Consider the following 24649-nt stretch of genomic DNA (forward strand, 5'->3'; position numbering starts at 1 on the left):
TATTTTCTTTTTAAATGTTTATGACTAAAAATGCTTACAGAATGACATACAAAAGGCTCTTCTTGAATGACAATGTTTCTCTGGATCTGTGACGACTGGCATGAGGTACTATTGTGTATCTACAACACACTGCTGCATGTATACGGCGGACTCTCTTACACATCCAATAAAAATATTCCACCTCAGTGCGCCTACTCGTACACCAAAGCAAGCGTGCCAGCTAAGGAGAAAAAAAAAAAAAAAAAAGTCATTAAAAAGCGCTATTCAAAGCTTGGCATTAAATTCTCTTTAAAATTTAACATTCACGCTTACACAGCTTTGCCACCTAATAATGTACAGTCAGTTCAGTGCTTCCAGTAGTTGCACCTGGCGACAGTCAGCACAGACATTTCATACAGGAACTCCTCGCCCACAGGCTATAAAACCTCCAGTACCACAATGCAACATGCAGCAGCAGCAGCAGCTAAGAAATGCTTAGACACAATATAAAAGTGGTAGATGCGTTGGTTACTGGGGGCCAGCCATCTCTGGTGTGTGCTGATTCAGGGACTCCATGGCTATCCTGGGAATTTCACTGGATCTTGCACCAACATCCTGGCTGCGGCCTGGTGCGTCCTTGCTTTCTTGGTCCGAAAAGGTCCCGTCACTTCTTTCCTGGAAAACCAAGCAAGCACACACACAAACAATGCGTGTCACAGACGACCTCAAGCAAGGGTTGGGCCGCATCAATAAGCTTGACATTTCCTTGATGCCAGGCAAGTGCGCCATTTGCTAGATACAAGGAGAGATCGCTATGGCAATGGGGCTCATCAAGAGAACGACACAATCAAGCATGCAAGTGATGTTGCAGCATCTCTCATCACATGGTGGTGCCCAGCATTACTTTGGTTGTTCCGCTAGTTTCACTTCGTTGCACATTATTTTTGCTATAGTGCTCCTATTTCTTGCAACGTGACGCTCTGATATGAATTCTGCGCACCTGCGAGTCCTGGCTTTCGGCGGTGTCCTCGCACTCCATGGGGGTTGCGGGCGGCTGGCTGGGTGCTGGCTGGGTGTCCTCCATGGGGGGTGGAGGCACCTCCTTGCTGGCCGCCACACTGCTGCGACTCTCCTCCCCTTCTTCCTCCTCCTCATCCTCGTCCTCCGGCACGGCCGCCTCAGGCTGCTGCTGACCCCCTGCAGCGGGGGCGCAGGGGGACGATGCCTCCATGGGCTCAGTAAGGTCGCCCCCGCTGCCTTTGGCCACTCCGTCACCGCTCCCCTCCCCTGCAGGAGAGCCCGTCCCCTCCTCTCCTTCCTCCCCCTCCTTGGCCTTGTCGCCCCCGCCGGCCCGCTGCTCCTCCTTGGCCGCGCTGTCCTTCTTGAGCTGCTCCAGCGCACGCTCCACCATCTTCTGGTAGGTCTCGGTGTCCACCGTCTTGCCACAGCGCTGCACACAACAGGACACACCCTTTCAGCTGGGTCAGTCTCTCACCTGGCCGAGGCCCACACCATTCAGCTTGGTGTTACTGACAGCCCAGCTGTTTGCCACACGCGCTCTGCTGTGCTTGTATTTGCACTTTCTTTACAGCAAAGTTGTTTACAAAATCTTTTGTGTCACTGTGGTCAACATCTACGCAGACAAATTAAAAAAAAAGCAGCTCCTCTCCTTAATTTATGGCACACGTGAGCGAGTCAGTGATGGGTGCCATGGCATTGCCCCTCTTGAAAGCAGAGGAACATTAGCAAGAGGAAAGGTGACAGCCCCTGCCCTCTATGATTTTTCCATTCACTTGAAGAGATTCTGCAATAAAGTGGTGGTCAACTTCGCTGGGCCATCGGGTAACCAAATATCAATGATTAGTACTTGTTTTATTTTTATGCCTTCACACATGCAGCCTGACTGCACAATGTCGCTCCCCAAACTATTGAAATGCATGCTTTGCCAATGAAGAAATAGAAAAGAGCTCGCCCATTCGCTATTTAAAATGTTCCTAAAAAAAGGAATGTCATCAGCTGACATGGGAGCAGCAAAGTTTAATTAAATGCAAAACAACACAGGTATGTCAGTGAGAGGGTTACAACCTAATTATGCATATACTGTATATGTTACAACAAAAGATGGCAGAACCTAATCGATACATTCGATACATTTTTTGGAGAACTACAAAAAAAAAAAAAAAAAACACTCATTATCCAGAAAACGAATTACCCAGACTTATTTTGAGCCAGAAAAGCTAGTGGAAGACGGGAGCAATGACACCATACCTTCTTCAAGTCTGCCTGGAAAACCTCACTGGCTTCAAGGAACTTCCGCTTTTTGGCCTCAAATTTCTCTTCTATCTGCTGCAGCTCAGCTTCTAATTTCTCCTGAAATAAAGCGGCCACATTTCAAACAACCAGTACGTGGGAAGCACAGAACTGAAAATTGCAAACCAAGGGTTTGCCACGAAGAGACATATTTCCCCTTCGTTACGTGTAGCCCAAGTTAAACCTTTTGTCAATATGAATAAAATGTCACACAACAGGGTAAAGAGTTTTGCATTCTTCTGTGCTGTTTTCGGTGCAGTTATCATTTCGGTGCAGTTATTTCTAGGACCATTTGGTGCAACATGCAGTAGCATTTCTGTGCTGGCACAACTGAGACACCAATCCTATCACTGCAGGCAGCTGCAAAAATTCAGAATGTGGCACTGCTTCCCATCCGCATGCAAGAATCCCACAAGTGCTGATGGAAGGCAGTGATGGATGCATGCGTGCGCACCCGGCAAGGGCATGTACAACGGTCAGCCTACCTGGTGCATGGTGAGTGACTGCACTTGGCGCTTTAAGACGCTCATCCGTGCCGTCGTCACCACCGAGCGTACGTCGGGCACCACAGCGTCACTGAAGATCTCGTTGATTAACCTATGATTCCGCATGTACCGGGACGCTGCTATGTGCTTCACCGAGAACTCATCAATATCTAGAGAGAGGCAGCAGCAGCAAGAGCAAGGGTCAACCACTCGTGGAACAAAGCCGCAGCGACACAGACTGGCACAATATTGATTGGTACGAGCAAAATAAATTTAAATTACCTGAAATTCTTTCATGCAACAAGATTTCCATAACAGTTTCTATCATCTTCTCCACCTTAAGATATGTAACGATGTGAGAGTACTTCATGTGAAAACACTTCACAGGTTACACTGCACAACACACACGACAGTTGGAATATAGCTTTCACACAGTCATTGGCAGAGCTAAAGGAAAAGAGAAATATTTCAAATGTGACTTTGAGCACACAAATTTTAGGGCTTCGGTCAAACAATGGACTTCACACTTTCATAAGCTGACACTTCATTTGTTCCGATCAAGGAAAAAAAAAAAATAAAGCAGTGCCTTCAGCAAATGGCTAGCTTTGCATGCTATACTGGATGTAAAAATTTGCTGACTCATACACAAAGCCACTGCCATTTGCTGCTGCAAAGAAGACTGCACGGCATGTGTTCTTTCTTTATAAACACGCATACTGTCAAATGGATAAGGCCATTAGTTTGCTGCATTGTGTTGCCACCGTTAAAGCTCCCACACAGTACGATGGGTGCAGGGGTATGTGGACAATACTGCCCCAATGCTACAAAGACCACACATGCATTATGTACTCTAGCCATGAATACCTTTCGTAAGCTCGCACAGAAAGCATACCTACATGCTTCTTACATTTATTGATTCTCTCTACGGTACAAAAGGTAGCAACCTGGACCTTCGGTACAGGATTCATGAATATTAATACATTTTATACAAGGATTCCCCAAGAATAGTGAATCTTTTTTACCCCCAAGAAATTCGGGACATAGCCTTACTTTGGTTACAAGAGCAACCAAAAAGAGCAACCATAGCCTCACATTGGTTACAAAAGTGGGTTTATTGGTGCCAGCCAAAACAAAGTTGACAACATTGACACACTCTGATAAATATGGGCGGATAGTTTGCCAACAGCTTCGGACAAGAAAAGACTTGGAAAGTGACCTACCACTCAAACCCTTGACTTCCAAAAGGTAAATGCTATTGCTCATCGAGCCAGAACCTATCCCTACACAAACGAGACAGAAATGGGTGCAATTACTTTTCAGCACAAGCTCGCTTTAAAAAAAATATCACAGTCGAACAGGGATATACATGTTAAAAATAATTATGAAGCTTCAGCAGCTGCAAAGCCACATTTCAGCAGTGTTTACACAAGGCATTAGGGCCAAACAATTTTGAGACACTATTTTACCACAATGAGAGGCATTTCACGTTTTCTTTTTTTTTATAAAAAGCAGCGCAACTGTCGATTTTATCCTGACACAATAAAATAAAAAAGATGCAACCTCGAATATACCGTAGCTTTGTAACTGTGGCTTTGCAGTGTACTGAAAAATTCGTATTAAAGGGACCAGCAATTGAAATCCCTCAATCCCTAGTACATGTGAAAGTCAGCATTTTCTGGAGTGAAGGATGTGCAAAGAATTCCTCATCACACTGAACAAAATTATAGTTATCTGGCACTGAAAGTAGTGAAAATTGAAAGCTGGCAACGTTCAGGGTCAAAGTTTATCATTACAACTTTAGGCACATCATGCTACCTGAAAACATAACCAGCTCAAATTTGAGTGGAGCGCACCCGAAACATACAATTGGGAATATCTGTATGGCCTGTTATCAAACATTCCCTGATAAAAAGTTTTGCATGCCGACGTCTTAGCATTCAAGCACAGGCACTAAGCTAACCCTCTAGAGGTGTCTCAATGTTTTTTCCACATCACATGATCATTCGAGCTCAAATTTTGTAGGAAGACAGCACACTCTGGTCTGTTTATTTTACCACTATCAGCAACTTTATTTACCTTGATATTTAATGGCAAATTAAAAGATATTTTTCATCTAGAACAGTAGATTCTTCTATCATAGCAAAATCGAAAGGCATTATGAAGATTGGCTCAAAGTGCCGTAAGCATGCCGCTTGTCCCTGTCTGAGTTTAAAGAAGTATGTTTTAATTCTCGGGCACAAATGAAAGCAGGTTGCACTCTGGTTCTGTGTGATGATTGCCAGCAGGTAGACAGCCTACATAACATCAATAGAGCTAAAAAGAAACGAGTTTATAAATGTTTCACGACGTTGCCAGTAAAACACTTCGACAAGTGATCTTTGACATGATGCTCTTTCACATACACTAGAGAGATTTCAATTGCCAGTTTTAAAGCACAAAGGTTAAAAAAAATGGCCAAGTATTTGCGATTAAAGCAATCGTTTTGTCTTATTGCCATTATGTTTTCACCAGTGGCTCCAGGATTTATAAAATGAAAAGGAACAAACTCGGTTGCATAAAAAAAAAAAAGACTTACAGCCACTAGTTCACAGTGTGGATATGTAAGCTTCAACTATAAGGGGAAAGATTTATATGCTACAAGTTTAAAAAATTCACGGAGGCATGATGGGCTGCTCTTTTGCATGAACACATGCATTATAGTCATGTCTCTCTTAATTTAATTTGTACTTCTCTACACCTACAATAAACAATAAGTTTTTAAGGTCTTATGCTCTAAAGAATCATGGCTTTGAATTCTTCACCTGCTTTAAAGGGAAACCCAAATGTTATACACAACCAATGGCAAAAAACAATGTATGCCAAGCCATGCTGCACATAAGAATATTTTACTGCTACAACCAAAACAATAAAAACAGGGGGAAGTTTAAGCATTAAAGTTGCACAGCTAAAAAATTAAGGAAATTTATTTTCACAAACAAATGAAAGAAAAAAGAGCAAGTGTTGAAGATTTGAACGCTACAGCACTTGAAACATCTCTCAGAATAAAGTAAATTGGACTGAATTATCTTCCCAATGCCTGCCAGTGTTAGCAGCCTTCCTATGGTGTTTTATACTGTATGATCTGTTTCAGAATATTAGAGCTAGCTAGCTGTAGGGCTGTTGCAACAGCAAAAAATTTGAAGAAAAAAAAAGTAAGAAAAAATAAAGACAGAAAGATATTTTGAGATGTTCACAATAAACCTAACCTCACAGAAAGGTAATGCCAGCAAGAACAGTAAGCTGCCCCCTCTATAACCTAAACAAAATAGGCAAATAGTGCCAAGGCAAAATATTCAGGGTAACAGTGCTATCTCTATTCTAACCTAAACATTGCACTGAAAACAACGCAGCAGCGGGCATTTGCGCAGATTTACGTCTTTGCAGAGAGCCAATACAGCTTCTAAGTCTTGGTAAATTGTCTACAAGACTGCATATACTGTCAAAATAACAAATATGGGGAGTCGGGGGATGATAACGGGAAATAAAAAACAAATTGCATCAACATACGTATTCACAGGAAGTCTTGTAAAAAGCAATAATGTAAAAACAAAGGGGAAAAATAAAAGAGCCAGGACAGCTTAATGCTCGAAAAGCTACCATTTCACACCAACAGCAGCAGCAGCAAACTAAGAATGCCTTTCCAGTTGACAGCTACAACTTCAATGATTTTGCAATTTTCACCAAAACAAAGTTCCAAATTGCAGCGGCAAGGACAACCACAAAGAACTGCATCCGTCAGTTTTTTGACAAAGTGCAAACTATACATCAACAAGCAAGAAAGAACACTACTGCCTTGAGCCTCTCTACAATAGCAGATAGCAAAAGAATCTACCCAATGCCGCTGCAACAGTTCCATTTTGACTAGCCTGTATGATTGGCGAGACATAACTATAAGGAATGTGTTCAGCACACAGCAAACAATTGTGGCCTGGACAGGGCACAAAATGCCATTTCTATTTTGAGCCATTAAACTTAAAAAAAAGAAAAAAAGAAAAATCATTCTCGACAATAAGACAAAACAAATTCGGCCTGTATGAACACGCCAGCAGAAAAGCACTGTCGAGTGCTGCAATGCTCCCACAAAAAAAGGATGCTACCTAACGCTCAAACTTCGCACAAAGTAGCATCAGTCCCCAAATTTTAGGAACCAAGGTGAGTGACAGCACTCGTCTGGTTATTCTGCAATGAACCAAAAGTGTGCATTCGTCCACGGCGGTGTCACCTTCAACTGTGATGGCGTAGTCTCCCCTCAGCGCTGATAAAACACGTAGAAAATTAACATACGGAGGGGAAGATCATTTCCATTTTGCCTGCCTCTTGAGAGCTAACTGGGTTGTGCTCCGCTCGATGCAGATTGCAGCAAAACAATCCCACAAGACTGCATTGTAAATGCCAATAAGCAGCACCATTTTTTGCACCCTTCATTGGTTTTGCATTACAAAGAGTTGCCATTACGTGCTAAAGCAATATTTTAAGCAAAGCTTGTACAGCTAGAGCTCCCCAAGAATGTACGTGTATTTCAAAATGTTTCACATGCCTAAGAAATATTTCCTCCAATATGTCGCCAGCTATGGACAGGAAAGTTTCTCCTGTTTGCTCTTTGTATTTCTGATGGTACGCCTTTGGGAAGTCTTTTGGGCACGGAAAGCATCACATCGTGTAGAGAAGTTTGCCTTCAAGCTGGCAGTGAAGCTTAGCAGCAAAATGGGCAATGCACCATCATGTGTAGATACTATATGCCCCTTACGTATGTACAGGTCTACAGTTGCAGATAACGAACAGAGTGACTTTAACTGAGGCTGAGCAGACTTCGAATGCCTAGGAAGCAATGCACACAAAAAAGGTCTTCCAAAAGGCGCTGTGAGAAGTGCATTATCCTCGTGTGCACCAATCTTGCCATGTGTTTCATCTCTGTGCCAAGAGAGGGCTCCCCAAGCCCCACCCAAAGGAAACATCAATGCTGTAAAATTTGACTGAGTATTGTGCAGAAAAGAGTCTCAACAAAACATTCTTTAAGTACTAATGGGAGCATTGCAACACACTTCATATGTATACAATGATGACCTTTATGACACTATTTCAACGATGAGCAGTGACCACAATATGCAATGTTTAGTGCCAGAATAATTTCGCACAGCACATAGAACGGTGCATACACTTGTTCTACGAAGCAAACTCTTATAATGCCAATGCTCAAACAAGTCAACAGTGCCATCTGTTAATAGAAATTACTTCCTAAAGCTCAGTTTCACACTCTGTTGCGTCACAATAAGGCGCACTGATCATCAACATGAACAGTAGGATTGGAAAACAAATGAGCACAAACTAGAAAGAAACACAAGTATAGAACCATGCAATTATTGTATGCCACCTTGCCTAACAACTCTAGCTGACAGGAGCAGTGAAGTATGCCATTAGCTGCCATATTTGTGAATTCAAGTTTCATCGGCGTTGTGGCACTAACCTCAACTAAAAAAGGATTTCATGAACTGAAGCTGGGAGCATTAGTGGGTTATTGATTACCTACCAGAAATGACATGATTTTAGTGCTTGCCAAATATTCCATAGCAAGAGTGAAAATGTCCCATAACTGTTACAACCGCTGTAGTAATGCAGTGAGAAATACTTTTACACCCAACGAATACACATGCTTGCAGACATATTTGTACACATCTTAAGTTCGCGCACGAATAAATGCACTGTGTATGCCCATTGCCTTAAGGGATGCTACAAAGTGCTCAGAAGCCCACTCTGTAATGCTTCCAGCTTGAAAGATGTGGTATTTCTTTCTAAAGCTTTGCACTTTGCATTTTTCCATCCTTGTTAGCGTGACCAGATGACACAAAGGCAAAGCTAACAAAGCATTCAAGTTTCCCAAGCTTTCTTAGGATGAGTTTACACCTGACAGGAGAGTAGACAAGCGGGAAAATAAATAAAGAACTCACCATCATCATCTTCAGCTGGTTGTATGCTAACTTTGCCATCGCTCTTTTGGGAGCTCATGAGGGACTGCAAAGAAAACAAAGACAGCAGTTCACTTCAACCTCAGACACCGACCGAATGACACACAGCATAGTGTTGCTGGGATACCTCTCATCAGAAGTGTCTAACAACAGTGGATCTGCAATGGCTACACAATACAAACTCTCACTTTAAAGGGACCCTGCAACACTCTTTGAGCAGTGCAAGTAAACCTGCGCGACGTTTAGATTACACTGCCAGGAATACCTGAGCCAAATATTACACGTGCACGTGAAGCGGTGAGCGCGCAAATCGATGTGAAAGACGCGGAAAAACCAACCGCTCTCTTCAGTTGTCCTCATTATGCAACCCCTGGCATGGCCTAAGGGACGTCACATAGGCCATGGCTGCCCGATCGGCTGTCATTGGCCAACTTCGCGGCTAGATTCTCCCATTTCTGTCGTCGTCATCGCTGTGTACGAACCTCTTCTATGCCTGAACCTGTAGGCACAGTTTTGCCGGGTTTTTTTTTTTTGTTGTTGTTGTGAGTGCGCGCGAAGTTTGAGTGATGAGTTCAATACTTCCCTTTCAACGGGACCACTCGACTACAAATGTTTATTACTTCAAAAACGACCTACCAGCCCGAGCGCGCACTAGCGAGCAGGCACCCATGCCTGCTTTTTTGTGGCACCAGACCGGAAATAGGCCCCTCTGCATTGCGGAGAAAAGGAGAAAACTACCCGGCATGTGATATATCGAAGGCCGCCGAAGAGAACGCCGAGAGCCGCCACCCTCTCCGGGAGAGAGCGCGCAGCTTTCATCGCGTTGTCCGCGGTCGAGTTAAGAGGGAACGATTATGCGATTTCTCATCGCGCATAGTTTCGTTAATTGTGAACGGATTTTCATAATTCTTGCGGGAGGAGATTTCTGGGACAATAGACTTTATCCCAAAATACATTACTAGTAGTCGATGGCAAGTGTTGCAGGGTCCCTTTAAGACAGACCCTGGCGACAAACACAGCAACCAACGTCCATGCATACAAGCTCGTATCTCGGCAGACACAAAAGGCACATGAAAACATCTCACTGCCAGAACCCCATCCAAACAGATTTTTAACAGCTCTCAGGGGTGGAACAGGATCCATGGGTGTGAGAGCAGTCCTGGGAGTGGCTTTTGTAGCAGGCTTGGAGAAGCCAGAAAGGCATTTCGGAGCAGTTTTGGAGGAGATGTAACACAATTTCACAGCATTATGGTGCCTTCCTAATCTCCCTGCAAGCCGCAGAGCAAGTCCGCTGCCAAGTACCCTATCTGTTTACTATGTCAGGCGTTCTACCATGCACTAGAACCTACTCTGAATAAGGAACGCAATTCTTGGACTATATCTAAAGGTTTACAAAATGCGGAGTAATCTACCTTCGGCCCCAGCAAGCGAGCCGCATTATTACCGTTTGAATGTCAAACCTCACGCGCCGAGTCGAAAGAGGTGAGATAACAGGCCTTGCTTCGTGTCCGGTAAACGGCAGTGTTGATGCAACCCTACGACGGCATTCCGTAAAACAAGGTAATTGCTTGCATCTAACAGCGGTTTCAGTGCATGTGAAGCTGAACATAGCTCTGTCTTCGCCCGTCACAGGGCTGCGAGAGTCGACAAACTTACACCGGAGACTACGTAACTAGAGCGTGTCAAAAGGCCTGATTACTGTAGGGCCATCCTCCACTAAGCAAACCTAACCCCACAGTTGAATTGAATTGAAAAGTTTATTTGTTTTTTTCTGAATACAGAAAAACGGGGGAAGGCAAGAGGCAACAAGCCTTCTTTCTGTTTCACAGGGAGTTCATTTCAAGTTTCGAATTCATTACCATATCAAGTGCCTGAATGTTCGCGTTATAACTTTGGCAGTCATGATCCGCACGTGAAACGTACCACATAACAGTTTGAAAAAAAAGGGGGGGGGGGGGGGGGGGGGGGGGAGACAGGCACGTTCGCGGTTCACAGTGCCAAAACATCGATCAGTGCGGGTAGAGCGAAGCTTGAATGCAGGCTCACATTCACCTGCACCGAAACAACTCTGCTGTGTAAATGTCTGGAACAACGGCGGCAGTCAGGTTAACACGTGAAATAAAGCTCTCAATATCGTGTATAAAAAAAAGATGCATTGCTCTGGAGACTGCCAAGTTAAAACGGGAGACACTAAACGTTCGCATCGTACGTACCTTTCGCTTTGCATTACGGCACGTAAACATACCGCTTGCAAAGAGGTACGCCGCAGTCTGTGGGCATCATGACTTATAATGCTACAAGAGCACTAGCAGCGCATACAAAATAACCAAACAAATCTCTTTATGGGGCTGCAGAATGGTGAAGCAATGGGCCAAAACGAGTGACCGCTACGGCGTTCCTGAGCGACGCTTCCTTTATCATGGTGTCGTCATATTAGCCACCAGTGTTGCCACTGCTGAATTTTCGGCATGGCCCACCTTTTCGCAAAGGGTCTATGGCGCAACTGGCGCAGCTGTTCCACCCCTGAGCTCTTGTGAGGGAAACATAGGTTAGCCCAACATTTGCCACAGGCCCAGATGAGGCCGAGTGAGCTTCCACACACCTAAGGGCTGGTCAAGGCGACCTCTAGAATTAAACTTCCCGGCAATCCTCGACCTACCCGAAGGGCCCCACACACCCAGGCTGCTCAGGATCACCAAACTCACCGAGCTGACAACTGACGGGCTACGTTCGAGGGCCTCCCTTTCTTCAGCAGCCTGCTGGGCTGAAAGCGGAGGGGAAGAGAGAGAGAGAGAAAGGCGACACTGTTAAATCACTCCACAGCGTCACAAAAAACAAAGACACGTCTATAAACTGTTTGCCTATTGCCCAGCTATGCAAGTGCTAGGAATTGATGGCTCATACAAGCGGCAGCCCTTTGATGAGCCAACAGCTTCTGAAAGTGAAAGGCTCCAGCAACATGCCACAAAGTACATAAACAGCAGCACGGAACAAAGAATTGAATACAGTACAGCTTGTTATTAAAAGTCTTCAGTTCAATATTAAAAAGGCTTCAATGCCCTGGCACCACGGACCTGAGCACTGCTCTTAGCTGGTGGAAATGACAGCCTGCTCTTTTCACTGTGCAACTTTCGCGACTTGTAAAAGAATAGCCTGAAAAGGCCATTACAGGCTAGCTGCAATGGAGATCTCAACCTCTCGAAATCCTTATTTCAGTATGACCAAAAAAAAAAAAAATACAGCAACTGAAATAAGTGCGCACACACTGCAAGCAACCAGCGAAAATCAGCAATTTTGACTCCAAAATTGAGAAAAGCAGAGCCATTATGACCTGCTAGAAGAAGTGGCACTGCCACCCGGCTGGCCAGTGGACTAGGTAGGCCAGCAGTAATGTCACTCCCACTTCATGGCTGAGAGTGCAATACGATGGAAAGTTCAGTGTCATCTGCTACGCAACTGTTTTAAAAGTTCGTAATTGATCAACTAAACCCTTCTGCAGAGCTATCAGTCACATCACAGTTGACTTGGTGGCAATTGCTCCGCATTCAGATTAAATCTGGCTGACTTGGCTCGATTCTCCCAGGGTGGCCGAGTTTGAATTGGTCCATGCACTTTCGACTGAGGCTGAGCTTGCTTGTGCTGCTGCCCCTGCCGGCTGAGACAATAAGGCTCTTCGGTTTGCAGTTCCGGACTCAACATGCGGAGAGTCCGTAGAAAGTCCACAGTCCAAAGTTTCTCCATGCCATAGAAATACTATATGGGAAAAGCGAATGCCAGATTGCTTCTTGGGAAAGTTTGTGGCAAGTTCTACTGAAGAGCCCTACTGCCTCCACCTTGCCGTAATGGGCACCCTTTTCTCAGTGTCAGTTTCCCAACTGTTGTTGTTGCCCGACGCTTGAGGTGTGCTTGCATTGCATCTTGCACTCACAAAGTCAAACGTATTGCTGTGGCTGGCCTGTACAGCTTATCCTAAAAGGCAGTCAGCAAGCTGGCGGACGCACGGACATGACTCACCTCGCACTTTTGCCGCCACCCATGCCTGATACGCGGGGGAGCTGTGGTAGGACTTGAGTGCCTCATTGTACTCCATCTGCAAGGGTGCAAAGGAGAGCGGCTCGCCCACCTGCCAACAAGCTCGGCAGCGGACACACAGAAATGCCATGCAACAGAAAGCCATGCTCCTTGGACGAGACAAGACGAGCCAAGCCAGAAGCATGTTTAGGGCATTATGGGAAAGGCAAGAAACAAAGTCAGTGTGGGAGCACTCAGACAATGCTAGGGGAGGGGGCTGGGGTGAAACTTTCCACTGTAGGGGGGGGGGGGGCGAGGGGCTAGGCATGCTTGGAAACGAACCTGCGCTTGGAGCTAAACTGTGGTGCTGCCCTTGGCTGAGCTAGCCCAACGAAATCTCGCTTCGAGCACTGTCCCTGACTTCACCTGCCATGCAAACAGAATCTCTAGCCTTCTGGCAAACAAAGTTCTCGTTAAATTGACTACACACATCGCAGACCTTGCCATGCTTTGAGCAAAACCCACTTTATGGCATAACGCCTGCATGCATCACCAAGAAAAGAGCCCAAGCAATTCCTTCAGTATTGCCACGGTATGCCACTGACAGGAGCAACTCACAATTAGGTTTTTAAATCAACACTGGCTATGCCTATGCCTGTTCTTTTCTAAGAACAAAAAAAGAAAGAAAGACTCCGAAATACTTGCAACAGTCACACTGAAAACGTTCCCGTGTGGTTCGAGTGAAGAGCAGAAAGATTCTGTGTACGCCAGATAAACGTGCAAAGGCCTGCAAAGTGCTGGCAGCCATGAAAAACAGTGAATGGACGATGAGGACCCCACCCCGGATGAGGCAGTGAAGCGTTCTCAAGGCAAGCTTTCAAGATGAGGCAGGAGAGGGTGCAGCCAAGGAAAACAGGGGGCATGGGTCAGTAACAGTGACACCAGAAACAAACGGTGCAGCCAATGGGACAGGGAAGCAGCAGCAGCCCTCGGGGGGCAGAGACGGGGGGGATGCCACACGTGGTGAAAGGCCCCGGTGGCAGTGAGGATGCGTGCGGAGTGTTGTCGCTGTGCCCACCTTCTCCGTTTCGTAATCATCGACGTACTCCTGCTTTGCCTCGTCTGGCAGTTCTCTCCACATCTGACCGATTATTTTGCCGATTTCCCACAACTTCAGGTCTGGGTTGGTGGCCTTCACCTGATCCCACACCTTGAAGAAACACAGGTCATATCAACCCCACAGGCTCGGACGCACACCACGGGACAGAGAAGGAGAAGAAGAGAGCGTGCTTGGACAGCACTAGGGCAACCTCTGGGGGCCTCCGGGAAGACGGGGGACCCCGCCTGTCTACACGGCCAGGTGGCTAGCCCACGGCTGCCTTGGAGGCGATGCACTTAACAGTAAATAATGACCCCTTCGGTACGCTGACAGAAATGCATGAATGTAAAGCTATGGGATCCCCTATGAATAATCATAGGCTAGTAACGCAAAGGGCATTAATGCGTCTAGTGTAACCACCAACCAAGAAAATCAAGCTGACCCCTACAAGACAACTTCATCGTTGCAAGCCTTCCAAATGCCTGCCTCAACCGTGGTGGCCCCCGTCTATCCTGCACCGAATTCTTCCTTTAACATTTTGAATTTGCCTATATCTCAGTCCTTGACTCAAGGTGACTCAGTACTCACTTAAAAAAAATTTCAGTTCAGAAAAACCCTTCCTTACCATCATTGTGCTTGACACCCGTGACCTTTATATCACTCTCTCAGTTTTCTTCCCAAAGTAAGCTTCACGAGACCCTCGAGTTTGTGCCCCAAGGCGAGCGCTGCCCCAAGACACCATCGGACGTATGAGCCAACTGCACACTTTTGTTTCCATACTCCCTCTACCCAACTTATTCGCATTCAACCGACCCCATTAATCCCAAGACTGTGGTACTCCTGTGGGCCTGTTCACTCCCCCTTCCACTCTACACCTGGACTTGGTAAGGGGCATAAACACTTCAAAGGGACAGACAACCGATTTCTGTCGAGTATATATTCTCTATTCCAAATGAAAGGGCATCACTTAAAGCACTTTGAAGAGACACGGTTTTGCCGATAACGCCCTAGAAATTTTTAAATCGAAATTTTTAGATCTACAAGCTGTATGTGTCCCTCCCAAAAATAATGCTGGCAACCATGACACAGAGTAGCTCGGCAACATACTTTTGTCTGTATGTGCACTGAAAAACGATATTTAAAAAGTTGTCCCCAGCTATAAAAGTTTCAATCGCAGGCTTTTCCTGTTCATTTATGTGTTTTTTTTTAATGAAACGGTCTATCTTTCACGAATGTGCCATCTTTTGGGATAGACGATAGGTAGAATCTGGCTTCACATTGTGGAGGCGGGAAGTTCGATTCTCCCCGGACGCAATGTTTTTTTTTTTTTTTTTGAGCTGCCGTTGACGTATTTGGAGACTGAAATCAAATATTTTGGCAGAACAAACGCCCCTGACTAAGGCAGAATCATCAAAGCTCCTTCGCTGGGTCTGTTTACTGAACGCTGCCGTTGATTCTGGGCATGGAGGCTCAGTTAGCCACATCGAGAGCAACCCAGCGACGGCGGGCGGCGTGCCTTTAAAATTTTCAAAATAATGTTAAGATATACATATACAATTTAACCTTGTACAAATACTTGTGTTAAAAGGTTTTCAATACGTAAATAAACGTTTCAGCAGTTACAGTAGCTGCTAGGTTTGCACATCACGTGACAGGGACACATATTGTAGTGTCAAGTTTTGACACTACCAGGGGTGAGACAGCTGAACCAGATTTGGGAGCAGCTTTTGGAGCAGCGAAATTTCGATTTTGGAGCAGAAGAACCTTGATTTGGAGCAGAAGAACGACATTTATTATGTCACCTTACGAGCCTAAAAAGTCAAATTTTTGGCCACTTGGGTGGGGGGTGGGGGGAGGAGTGCTTTTTAATCGGTTTTGAATGTACATAACACTGAAACAGCCTTTCAATAAAGTTTTTATGCAGAAATGCATTATAGTCGGGGGTTGTCGTGCGTCCTTTGGCCGGCGTCCGAAGCGCGTCTGATGATGATTGTGGCATGATGTCCCTAGGGATTGGCCAACCAAACAATCCATCACGAGATAGCTTCGCGTTCAACCACCATCGTCATCTTCCCGTAGGGGAACCACTGAAGAAGAAGAAGGAGAAGAAGACAAAGCTGCGAAGAGGAGGGCTGCGTGAGTTTTGGCTACCGTTATCCTCCTCGGCCGGCGCATCTTCCCGATCTGAACCCGGTCGAAGAGCGGCTCATCGCGCCTCGACTCCCCTTCATGAGCGTCAGGCGGCTGACTCGAGGCAACAGGCAGTTTGGAATCAAGGGACAGGCGGTGAACGTGCCCATCGACGTATCGAAGGTTGTGCGGTGCCTTCCTCGCATGGTACCCGAGGACGCGTTCGACGTTCGTATTTCTGCATCCTCACAATCCCCCTCGGGGAGGTGCGGGAGAATTTTTTTCTGCCTGAGAATCACAAGGAACGAACTACACTACCTTTTTCAAACCATTTTTACATTCTTCGGCTCTATGCATAGATAACGCGGAGTTCCGTTGAAAATATCGAATTAAAAAACGAAGCAATTTTAAGGAATTTTTATTATCCCGTGAATGCCGAAGTTGCCATTTTTGTAATCCCAGACTCGGCGTTACGCACAACTGAGAGCCACAGCAAAAGTTGCGCAAAGCAAGGTGACAGTCGTCGCACCCCACCAGCCCTCCGATTTCAAGCCCCAAGGTGGACGTTCACAACGATCGTAATTAGAGTATTGGTATGTTTTGGCATTAAATTTCGTTTGGCATTAAATTTCAATTCAAATAGATGAAGCATTATTACTAGCGTGCCATAATAGCCTGTCCCGCTATCGGACACTGCTTGAACATTTGGCGGTGATGCAGCCTGCGCCGCCACTTCTGCAGTGTCCATCGTCCCACTCCCGCCGCTCGCAAGCTCACTGTCAATAGCAACAATAACTCGGCGTAATAACGCCGTAATGAGTCCCAAATTTCACTTCAAGCACGCACCACGCCTCACACTCAAGGCCGAAACACGGCGATATCGCGGGTACCCCGTTGTTTTTGATGAACCCCCGTCTTTCAAGTCGCGAAACTTCCCGCAATAGGTGAAACGACTAAATGTAAACCCGGCCACCCCCATAACCAAAACCGCGGTATAAATCGGCGAAGAGCACTCTGCCTGAACCACGAGATACTGCTTCGCCCAGCGGCCAGGTTTTCCAATCTTCACCGCACCAAGATGACGGCGCCCAGTAATGTCGTTTGGAGATGCGGCGTTCCCAAAATTGCCGTTTTAAAATCAACTTGCACAAGTAGTTTGGGAAAACTTTATATGGGAAAACTTTAAAAATTCGCACAATATAACATGTGCAACCTGACACTGTGACTTTCGAAAAAACTATCCCGTGGGCAATTTTATGCGGGTTTTTTATTGAATGATCAATCAATTAAACCTTTGCAAACAGCATCACCTTCAAGGTGCTGGAAAATTATGCCGTCAGTAAGCATTTTCCCCGACTGAAATTGACGGGAGCGTTAAAATCCTTGGCTCTCATACTCTTTCGGAGCCGTTTGGCGCAATTTTTGCAATTTTCAAGCTTTTGGAGCAGCCTGGCGCAGGAAAACGAATTTGTATCAAATCTGCGCAATATGCGCAGCTGTCTCACCCCTGCACTACGAACCGCCACCCTTCCAATTTCAGGAAGTTTGCTGCCAAATTAAAATGATTTCCGTCAATTTGTTTAGAAATTGCTTGTGGTTACCAGGCTATATAAAACGCTGGCTTTCATATGAGCAAGAGTACATATACGCTACAAAAATCGGTTGTCTGTCCCTTTAAAAGCTATGCTACCTGGCTTTACGCAATGCCATCTCAAACACAGTGCCGGCCAAATGACACACAGTAGATAGCACCACTCAAGAACTGATTCCCGTCTTCCCAAAGGCCTGTTAGAATGAGCTGACCCTCACCGGTGCCTTTCTCTTTTTTCTTTCTTTCAAATTTGCCCAGGGGTGCCTGATACATGTTTACCAAGGCTTCAACATCTATCGTAATGAAACATATAACTTCGCCAATTGGCAATTTCAAGCACCTAATACTAGCAAGATGTTTCTTCAGTAGAAAGGCACTGTGGTGAGATGTCAGCTTCTGACCAGGAGTCTGCAACTCAAGAAAGGTACATGCATTCAGAAACGTTACACTATTCGAACAAGTCAATTTACACCTAAATACTTGGGCTGCATCATTTTTAATGCCAGAATATTCTATAATTCCTGTTTAGCTTGATTGCGCACCATGAAAACACACGCAGGGATACGTGCTTAAGCTTAAAACACTCAACCCACACAACAACCATGCATAAAAATAGGCTCAGAATAGCATAACTCTGCTTTCGACAGAACAAAGCTGCACTAATTTTCACAAATGGCCAGACTCTGATGCACTCATTTCGACTTGTAATGCAGATGCCTTTTGCCAGAAAGAGTCCGCATGCCACTTGGCAGCGGGATTGAGAAGTACCATAATACAAAAGTATTGCGATATTAATTAAAAAAGATATTCTCAAGTGTTTGCAGTGTTGCATCATGATACAATTCAACAATGACTACCAGTAGTAAAATGTTTTACAACATACTAAGCATATCGCGACACTCAGCCAGGCTTAAGTAGCTCCTTATATTGTTGTCTGAAACTAGACATGTTTTTATGGCAGGAATTACACACAATTTCAAACAGGGTTTTTAAACAGCAATCACCTTCTGTTTTGCTATCCCCTCTTTTTACAGCAGCCCACCTCATAAACCTTGGTAAATTTTGGCTACCTTAAAATTGGAATAAAATACATAGCCTCTAGCAAGAACTATTGAACCAACATTCCTTTGCTGCACCGTAAACTTCAGCTTATTCAAAGCAGCACAACTTTTTACATTCTCACCTTGCAAGTTGAACCAGTACAGAGATGACAATGTCAGAATTAAAACAACTTTTTCAAGAAGGTGGGTTTACTCAAGCACAATCATTTCCTTTTAGCATATCTTGCAATACCTGAAAGGTGTGCGTATTTGTTGAGGATGCAGTTGTATTAGTACCCAATTCTTATTTACCTGATGTACATAGCCTGTTGGTAACATTACGCGACTGAAATATCTTTTTAGAGAATCTCCTTATCCCCATACGAAAAAAAATTACTTCAGTATTGGCATTCCTGGCCCTATGCCCAGACAATTTCTCCATGTACTTTCATACTTATCTTAGATATCCCATCACATAAAAAAATGCACCTTAGCATCGGTACTTCTTGCTTCCAGCATGTGTATCTCAATATTTTTATTTCAGGACACTTTTTTAAGCACCTCCGCGGAATACTGCTAGTATAAAATTCTGTATTTTGGGGTACACTGATTCCAGGCTTCGATAAAACTGCAACTTTAATTTTGTCTAACTATTATTGAAACCTCATAAAATAGTTTATCTCGAACACTGGCAGCCTCAATCCCTGTTCATAAGTAGAACTCCTCCGCCAACCTTTTACTGCAATTTTTGCAGCTTTAGACTAGGAGCTCGCACTTTCCTTAAAGAATTGAAGGAGATGACCGGTAGTTACATTCTGCTAACTTATCCTAGGTTTTTGCTCGGAACTTGATTTTCTGCGAGTGCCATGGTATTTGTCAGAGCATACTCAATGTTCCACAAAAAAACTTTCAAAGTAACAAAATATGGCACACACAGGTCCGATCAAAAGTAGACCGAGCATGGGAGTGGAATTACTGCACCACCTAGGGAGGCTAACAGTAATCAAGTGCGTTTGGCATGGCCTCATCAGCCTCCATTGGCTCTTACAGGATTGGAGCATTTAGATGGTGTATGATGTCAACATACTAGGCATTTGTTCAAGGTAACTGCGTCAAATACACCATTGCTGTTGTCACGAAACATGACGCAGTGGGAGCATTGAAATCCTCTGCTGCCGGAAATCACTGAGGGCATTTTATATATAAAGCACCAAAACTTCTGAACAAAACATGTCGTATGTTGTCTTTATCACCTCTTTATAGTTACTAACACAGATCGCATGTATCCTGACATTGCCTGACAGATGCAGAAAATAGGCGTACATTATAAGTGTTGCACTTGACAAAAAATTGATATCTGCCCAACTGCACGTGCAACCGATTCTTTCAGGACAGCCAAAAACGGTCCGAACATTCTCCCTTGACCGCACAACCGCCACAACTTTCACAAATACGAAATACCTAAATTCACACACGGCAACAGCAGCAGCAGCAGCAGCCAGAGGGATGTTCGAGTTGCAAACTGCTGGTCCGGAGCAGAGGTGCCACGTCCGAGTTAAGAAGCAAAAATGATAAACCTGGGGGGTCTGCAATCCTTACCATTTTTCTTACCTTTCTACTGTACCTCATGTAAGGCATCAGGGGCTTATCGGGAGGCTTAGGTGGTTTGGGCACACGGCTCTCAGCCTGCAACAAGGCAACGCCATCGACACGCAAATGAGATAAAATGTGAGCTGGTTTATGGACAGGATGCAGTCACAGCAATAGCAATTAAACTTTGTTGATGAGAAACTAATGTAAGGGTTGATTCGTAAACAGCAGGCATGAAGATGACCCTTTGGAGACAAAAAAGTGTTGGCAGCCCGAGCAAAATATAACTTATTCAATGGTATGTCTTGATCACTGGCTGACAAAAATACGGAACAGCATGTTCAAGCCTTAAAATTCTTGACTAATTTACTGGTGACTGTACATGTTCATCGGTGGCATAAGTGTGTACTTAAGGCATTCTTAACTCTGCAGTTCGTTTTCGGGCCATGCCTGACACGGCCGTCGCGGTCCACTGTCAGGGTACGCCCGACACGGGTGTTCAAGGTTAAATTTTGCAGTTTTTTTTCACAAGTGAGTAAAAGGTCCGGCCGTTCTGGTCCCGACCTTTTACCCACTTTTCACACTGGAATCGCCGGAAAGTGGATAAACGGTCCGACCGGAAAGGCTTTTTTAAAAGCCCCGTGATTTAGCAGTCCATATCTTACTCATTGCCGACAATGCACACCTTATGCCACCAGCATGTGCCCCACTTATCGCAGCCTGGCGACAAGTATACGCAACATTTGAGAAATCCGTTTACATTTTTTATCAAAGCACGGAGGCTTGTCTTGATGAGCTGATGCATTCTCGAAGACTTCTCTCCTGGCGATCTGACTGCTCTAGCTTTTCAACAAGGCTGTGGCTAGCTTTCCGTCCAGACGGATTACAACTGAGAGCTTAGCGTTCTGCCCAGATGGAGCCGGCGTGAAATTTGTACAGTTCCGTCTAGACGAAAGCAAAACCGGCTGATTAGATGTCGTGCTCCGTCTTCAGATTTGGTGTAAGAGTTGCACCTCGGATGGCAGTATTGTACCGGGTTCGATTCCCCCCAGACATGCTGTTTTTTTTTCTTTCTTGCGTGGTTGCGCCAGCGTTATGCAACAGCTAACTTCTTGCCCACTTTACAATTGACACGGTGAGAGCAGTCGGTCTTGATTTTGCACTCAACCGGCTGCTCCCCTAGCGCTCAGTAGAGCTAAGGCCGATGTGTCCATCGCCAGAGTTCCGATCACCTCTAGTTCGTAATGTTGATTACTAATTAACGGTTATTCTGGCTAGTCAATGGGCGGAAGCGGTTCGTTCGGCTGGGTAAATATCAAGAACGACTGCCCTTGTTGCTTGTTGTGAAGCGAGCGTGTTCGAGGTAGCGGCTTGGAGTTCCGTTTGACGGAGTTAAGCGTGAACCGCATGGCGCGTTTTTGCTCGCAATTCATGCGCGTCGGCTTTCCGCGTGCAATTTTTTGACGCCCGCGTCTTCTAGCTGCCTCACTCAGAAAATGACGCGCATCGTGTGCTGCAGTGGGAGGAGCCTGCAACTTGCGCCATTGGGGAGACGCGCGCCTCATGGTAGCAGTTTCGAAGCGCTCGAGTCAGCCGGCTGGCTCCGCCAGCATAGACAGCCAGAGATGTTTAGGCCTACCACCACAGCAAATACTGTATGGGCGCTTTCACTAGCTGCGCGGATGATGTTTTGTAGTACCGTTTTCGCCCAAAATTATAAGCTCCTTTACAGCTCAAGCAGCTTCGTGCGTGTCTTGAGCGGCATTTTAGAGAGCGCTTAGGAGCGGTCGCTCTTGCTCCCGTCACCATAGAGTTTCCCGACACCACTTCGCAGCCGAAGCTGCCGCCTTGTTCCCGCCACCAGCCACGCCGCACGCAGCGTATCGGTGGTTCCGCTGCAGCGTCAGCGCGCCTGTGGCGTGCGCGGCGCGTTTTCGCGGGCAGAAAACGCTCCATCCGATCGCCTTTCTTGAGTTTTGTTGGTTCTTACCCAACCGGTCAAACCGCTTCCACTCGTTGACTAGCCAGAGTGACCATTACGAATCACCGAATCACCATTACGAACTAGAGGTGATCGGAACTCTGGCGATGGACACGTCGGCCTTGGCTCTATTGAGCGGTAGCGGAGCAGCTGGTTGAGTGCGAAATCAAGACCGACTGCTCTCCCCGCGTCAATTGTAAAGTGGGCAAGGAGTTAACTGTTGCAAAATGCTGGCGCAACCACGGGGAAAAAAAAAAAAGCTTGTCCGGGGGGAATCGAACCCGGTACAATACTGCCATTATCCGAGGCGCAACCCCTACAACAAATTGAAGACGGAGCACAGCGTCTAATCAGCTGGTTTTGCTTTCGTCTAGACGGAACTGTACCAATTTCACGCCGGCTCCGTCTGGACGGAACGCTAAGCTCTCAGTTGTATTCCGTCTGGACGAAAGGATAACCCGCAGCGCCCTGTTCCGTCTGGACGGAACGCTAGCCACAGCCTTTCAACAAACATTCTGAAGAATGAATGGAAGTCATTTTGCTTGATATTGTTTCCAGACTCATTAAGGATTTATGTATTGTTTGCATCACCAGGCCTAGCATTGTCCTTTCCAACAATCATTACGTTATGTGCTTGTACTTAGCCACTATTTGTGTGTGGGCATTTTTTGTTATTTCCTGTTATTTACTTCACCTTTGTGTTTGACTATTCCTTTTGATACGAAGAAGGCTACCCATAACAGGGCTTAACCCTCCAGTCACTGTTATGGCTTCTTCTGATACAGTAAAGGACTCTCAATCGTTTTGCCATTATGCCTGTCACAGGCTGTTTGCCTCCTCTCCCACACCTTCGAATTAGTGCGAACTTAGCCAAATCCGAAAATTTCAAAACGACGAGTAACACGATGTTTTGCCTTTTGCCGCGTTTCAGTGAACTTTGTCTTCTTCAGAACTTCACCACGAGGAGTGCACAAAAAAATCGTTTTATTTCAAAGTTCAGCTACGTTACCGTGACAACACTCTGGTGCTGACAGTTTGGTTGGTTTCATTTGATGCTCATCGTATTCAAGAGCAGGCGGTTTTAAGGCGTTCATGAAGGCGAAAAATGACATTACATTTTTGCGAGTAGCAGTGAATTAATGGCATTAAAACTTAAGGCATTCAGCACTTAATGTCACTTTTCGGGTACGGGTGGCACTAGTATCAACTGCAAATATGGGGGAACAGCACTTACGCCTCCAACGCCACGTGAGCCGAGCTTGAGAGGATTGAAGGACGGATGTCCATGGGGAGAGGGCACAAAAGGGCTGCTGTTTGCAGATGAGGGCTGTGGGCAGGAAAAAGTGCATTGAAGAACAATCCCCGACTCTGGGGGGAAAACAGCAGACCACACTAAGGCGGCAAGAAAATAACTGGTGGTGTTTCCTGGCCTTTGCTCTTCCAATTAGTGACTTTGGGTTTAATAACGGCTCAGTAACGTAGCCAACGGTAATTTTAACTAGTGTCACTTTAGTGACACCGATTTTTGCAATAACGTTTGCTGCAAAAACATTTGATTAGCAGGTTAGGCCGAGTAAAATTAATTAACGAAACGTCGTTTTCCCCGGCAGTGAGATGTGCGTGGACGCGTATATGCGACAAATACCCGAATAATATAAATTTTATGAAGTATGAACGAAAATAGCAAGATGAAAACGTCGATTCAAAATACCGGCGAGGCAGGGTTAAAGGGACAGATAAACTGAGCTCAATCTTTGTGCGACTGACACCAGCCCCAACGCACGCGCGGGAACACAAACACACAACAAAACAAGGTAATCTTCGGGCGGCTCACCATTGGCGAGCTTGAATTCGAAGTCGCCCCTTGAGTCCTCGGTCGTTCTGTCGGGAAACAAAGCAAGTATTCACGAACTGCCTTACACGCCATCAGGACACACACACACGCACACACTCGACTGCAGAACGCTGCGATCGCGCCGCTTCAAACTTATTGATTTTCCGCCACGCTCATCCTATCAAAAATTCCATACACACAACCAAGAAAAAACCCTGTTGGAATCCCAAGCTTTACGCACGGAAAATAGGAAGCTTTCAGCAAACCACACCCGTTAAGCACAGAGACACTGCAGCCGTAACTCGACGAGCACAAATAACAGCGTGTGCTCCATTTATATGACAGCAAGGGCTTGCCGGCTACACAAATGGCAAAAATGGAAGACATTTTGAGACTCACGGGGTGCAGGCGACGTCGCAGCAGTCATCTGCGCCTGCCGGTAATTTGGCGGAAGAGCCATTGCGGGAACGATGCAACTAAAAGACGAAAGTCCCCACTAAGACCATTCCACGATCACAAAGAGTTAGCAGACGGTTTTAAAACCGCGCTATTAAGCACGCGCACCGCCGTCACCATCCATGGCGGAGAAAACTCCAC

At 45.6% G+C, this 24649-nt stretch overlaps 1 protein-coding gene across 5 annotated transcripts; it reads right to left on the reverse strand.

Annotated features, from left to right (window-relative positions):
* LOC144178788 (SWI/SNF-related matrix-associated actin-dependent regulator of chromatin subfamily E member 1-like) lies at nucleotides 1-24649 on the reverse strand. 5 transcript variants are annotated; one of them, XM_077706899.1, is made up of 13 exons: nucleotides 24452-24649; nucleotides 24053-24099; nucleotides 23453-23545; nucleotides 20259-20333; nucleotides 13866-13997; nucleotides 12791-12866; nucleotides 11482-11540; nucleotides 8759-8822; nucleotides 3995-4054; nucleotides 2775-2944; nucleotides 2248-2349; nucleotides 980-1429; nucleotides 1-654 (listed from the first exon to the last, which is right to left on the reverse strand). In XM_077706899.1, the coding sequence occupies exons 1-13, from the start codon at nucleotides 24510-24512 to the stop codon at nucleotides 508-510; spliced, it is 1536 nt and encodes a 511-aa protein (XP_077563025.1). In that variant the 5' UTR covers nucleotides 24513-24649; the 3' UTR covers nucleotides 1-507. The 5 variants fall into 5 exon arrangements, with proteins under 5 accessions (XP_077563025.1, XP_077563024.1, XP_077563027.1 ...); XM_077706898.1 differs by having other exon boundaries at nucleotides 20247-20333; XM_077706901.1 differs by lacking the exon at nucleotides 13866-13997.

The sequence above is a fragment of the Haemaphysalis longicornis genome, unplaced genomic scaffold, assembly GCF_048455015.1.
Source record: "Haemaphysalis longicornis isolate Haplotype H1 unplaced genomic scaffold, Haemaphysalis longicornis Haplotype H1 scaffold_4, whole genome shotgun sequence".
NCBI lineage: Eukaryota > Metazoa > Arthropoda > Arachnida > Ixodida > Ixodidae > Haemaphysalis > Haemaphysalis longicornis.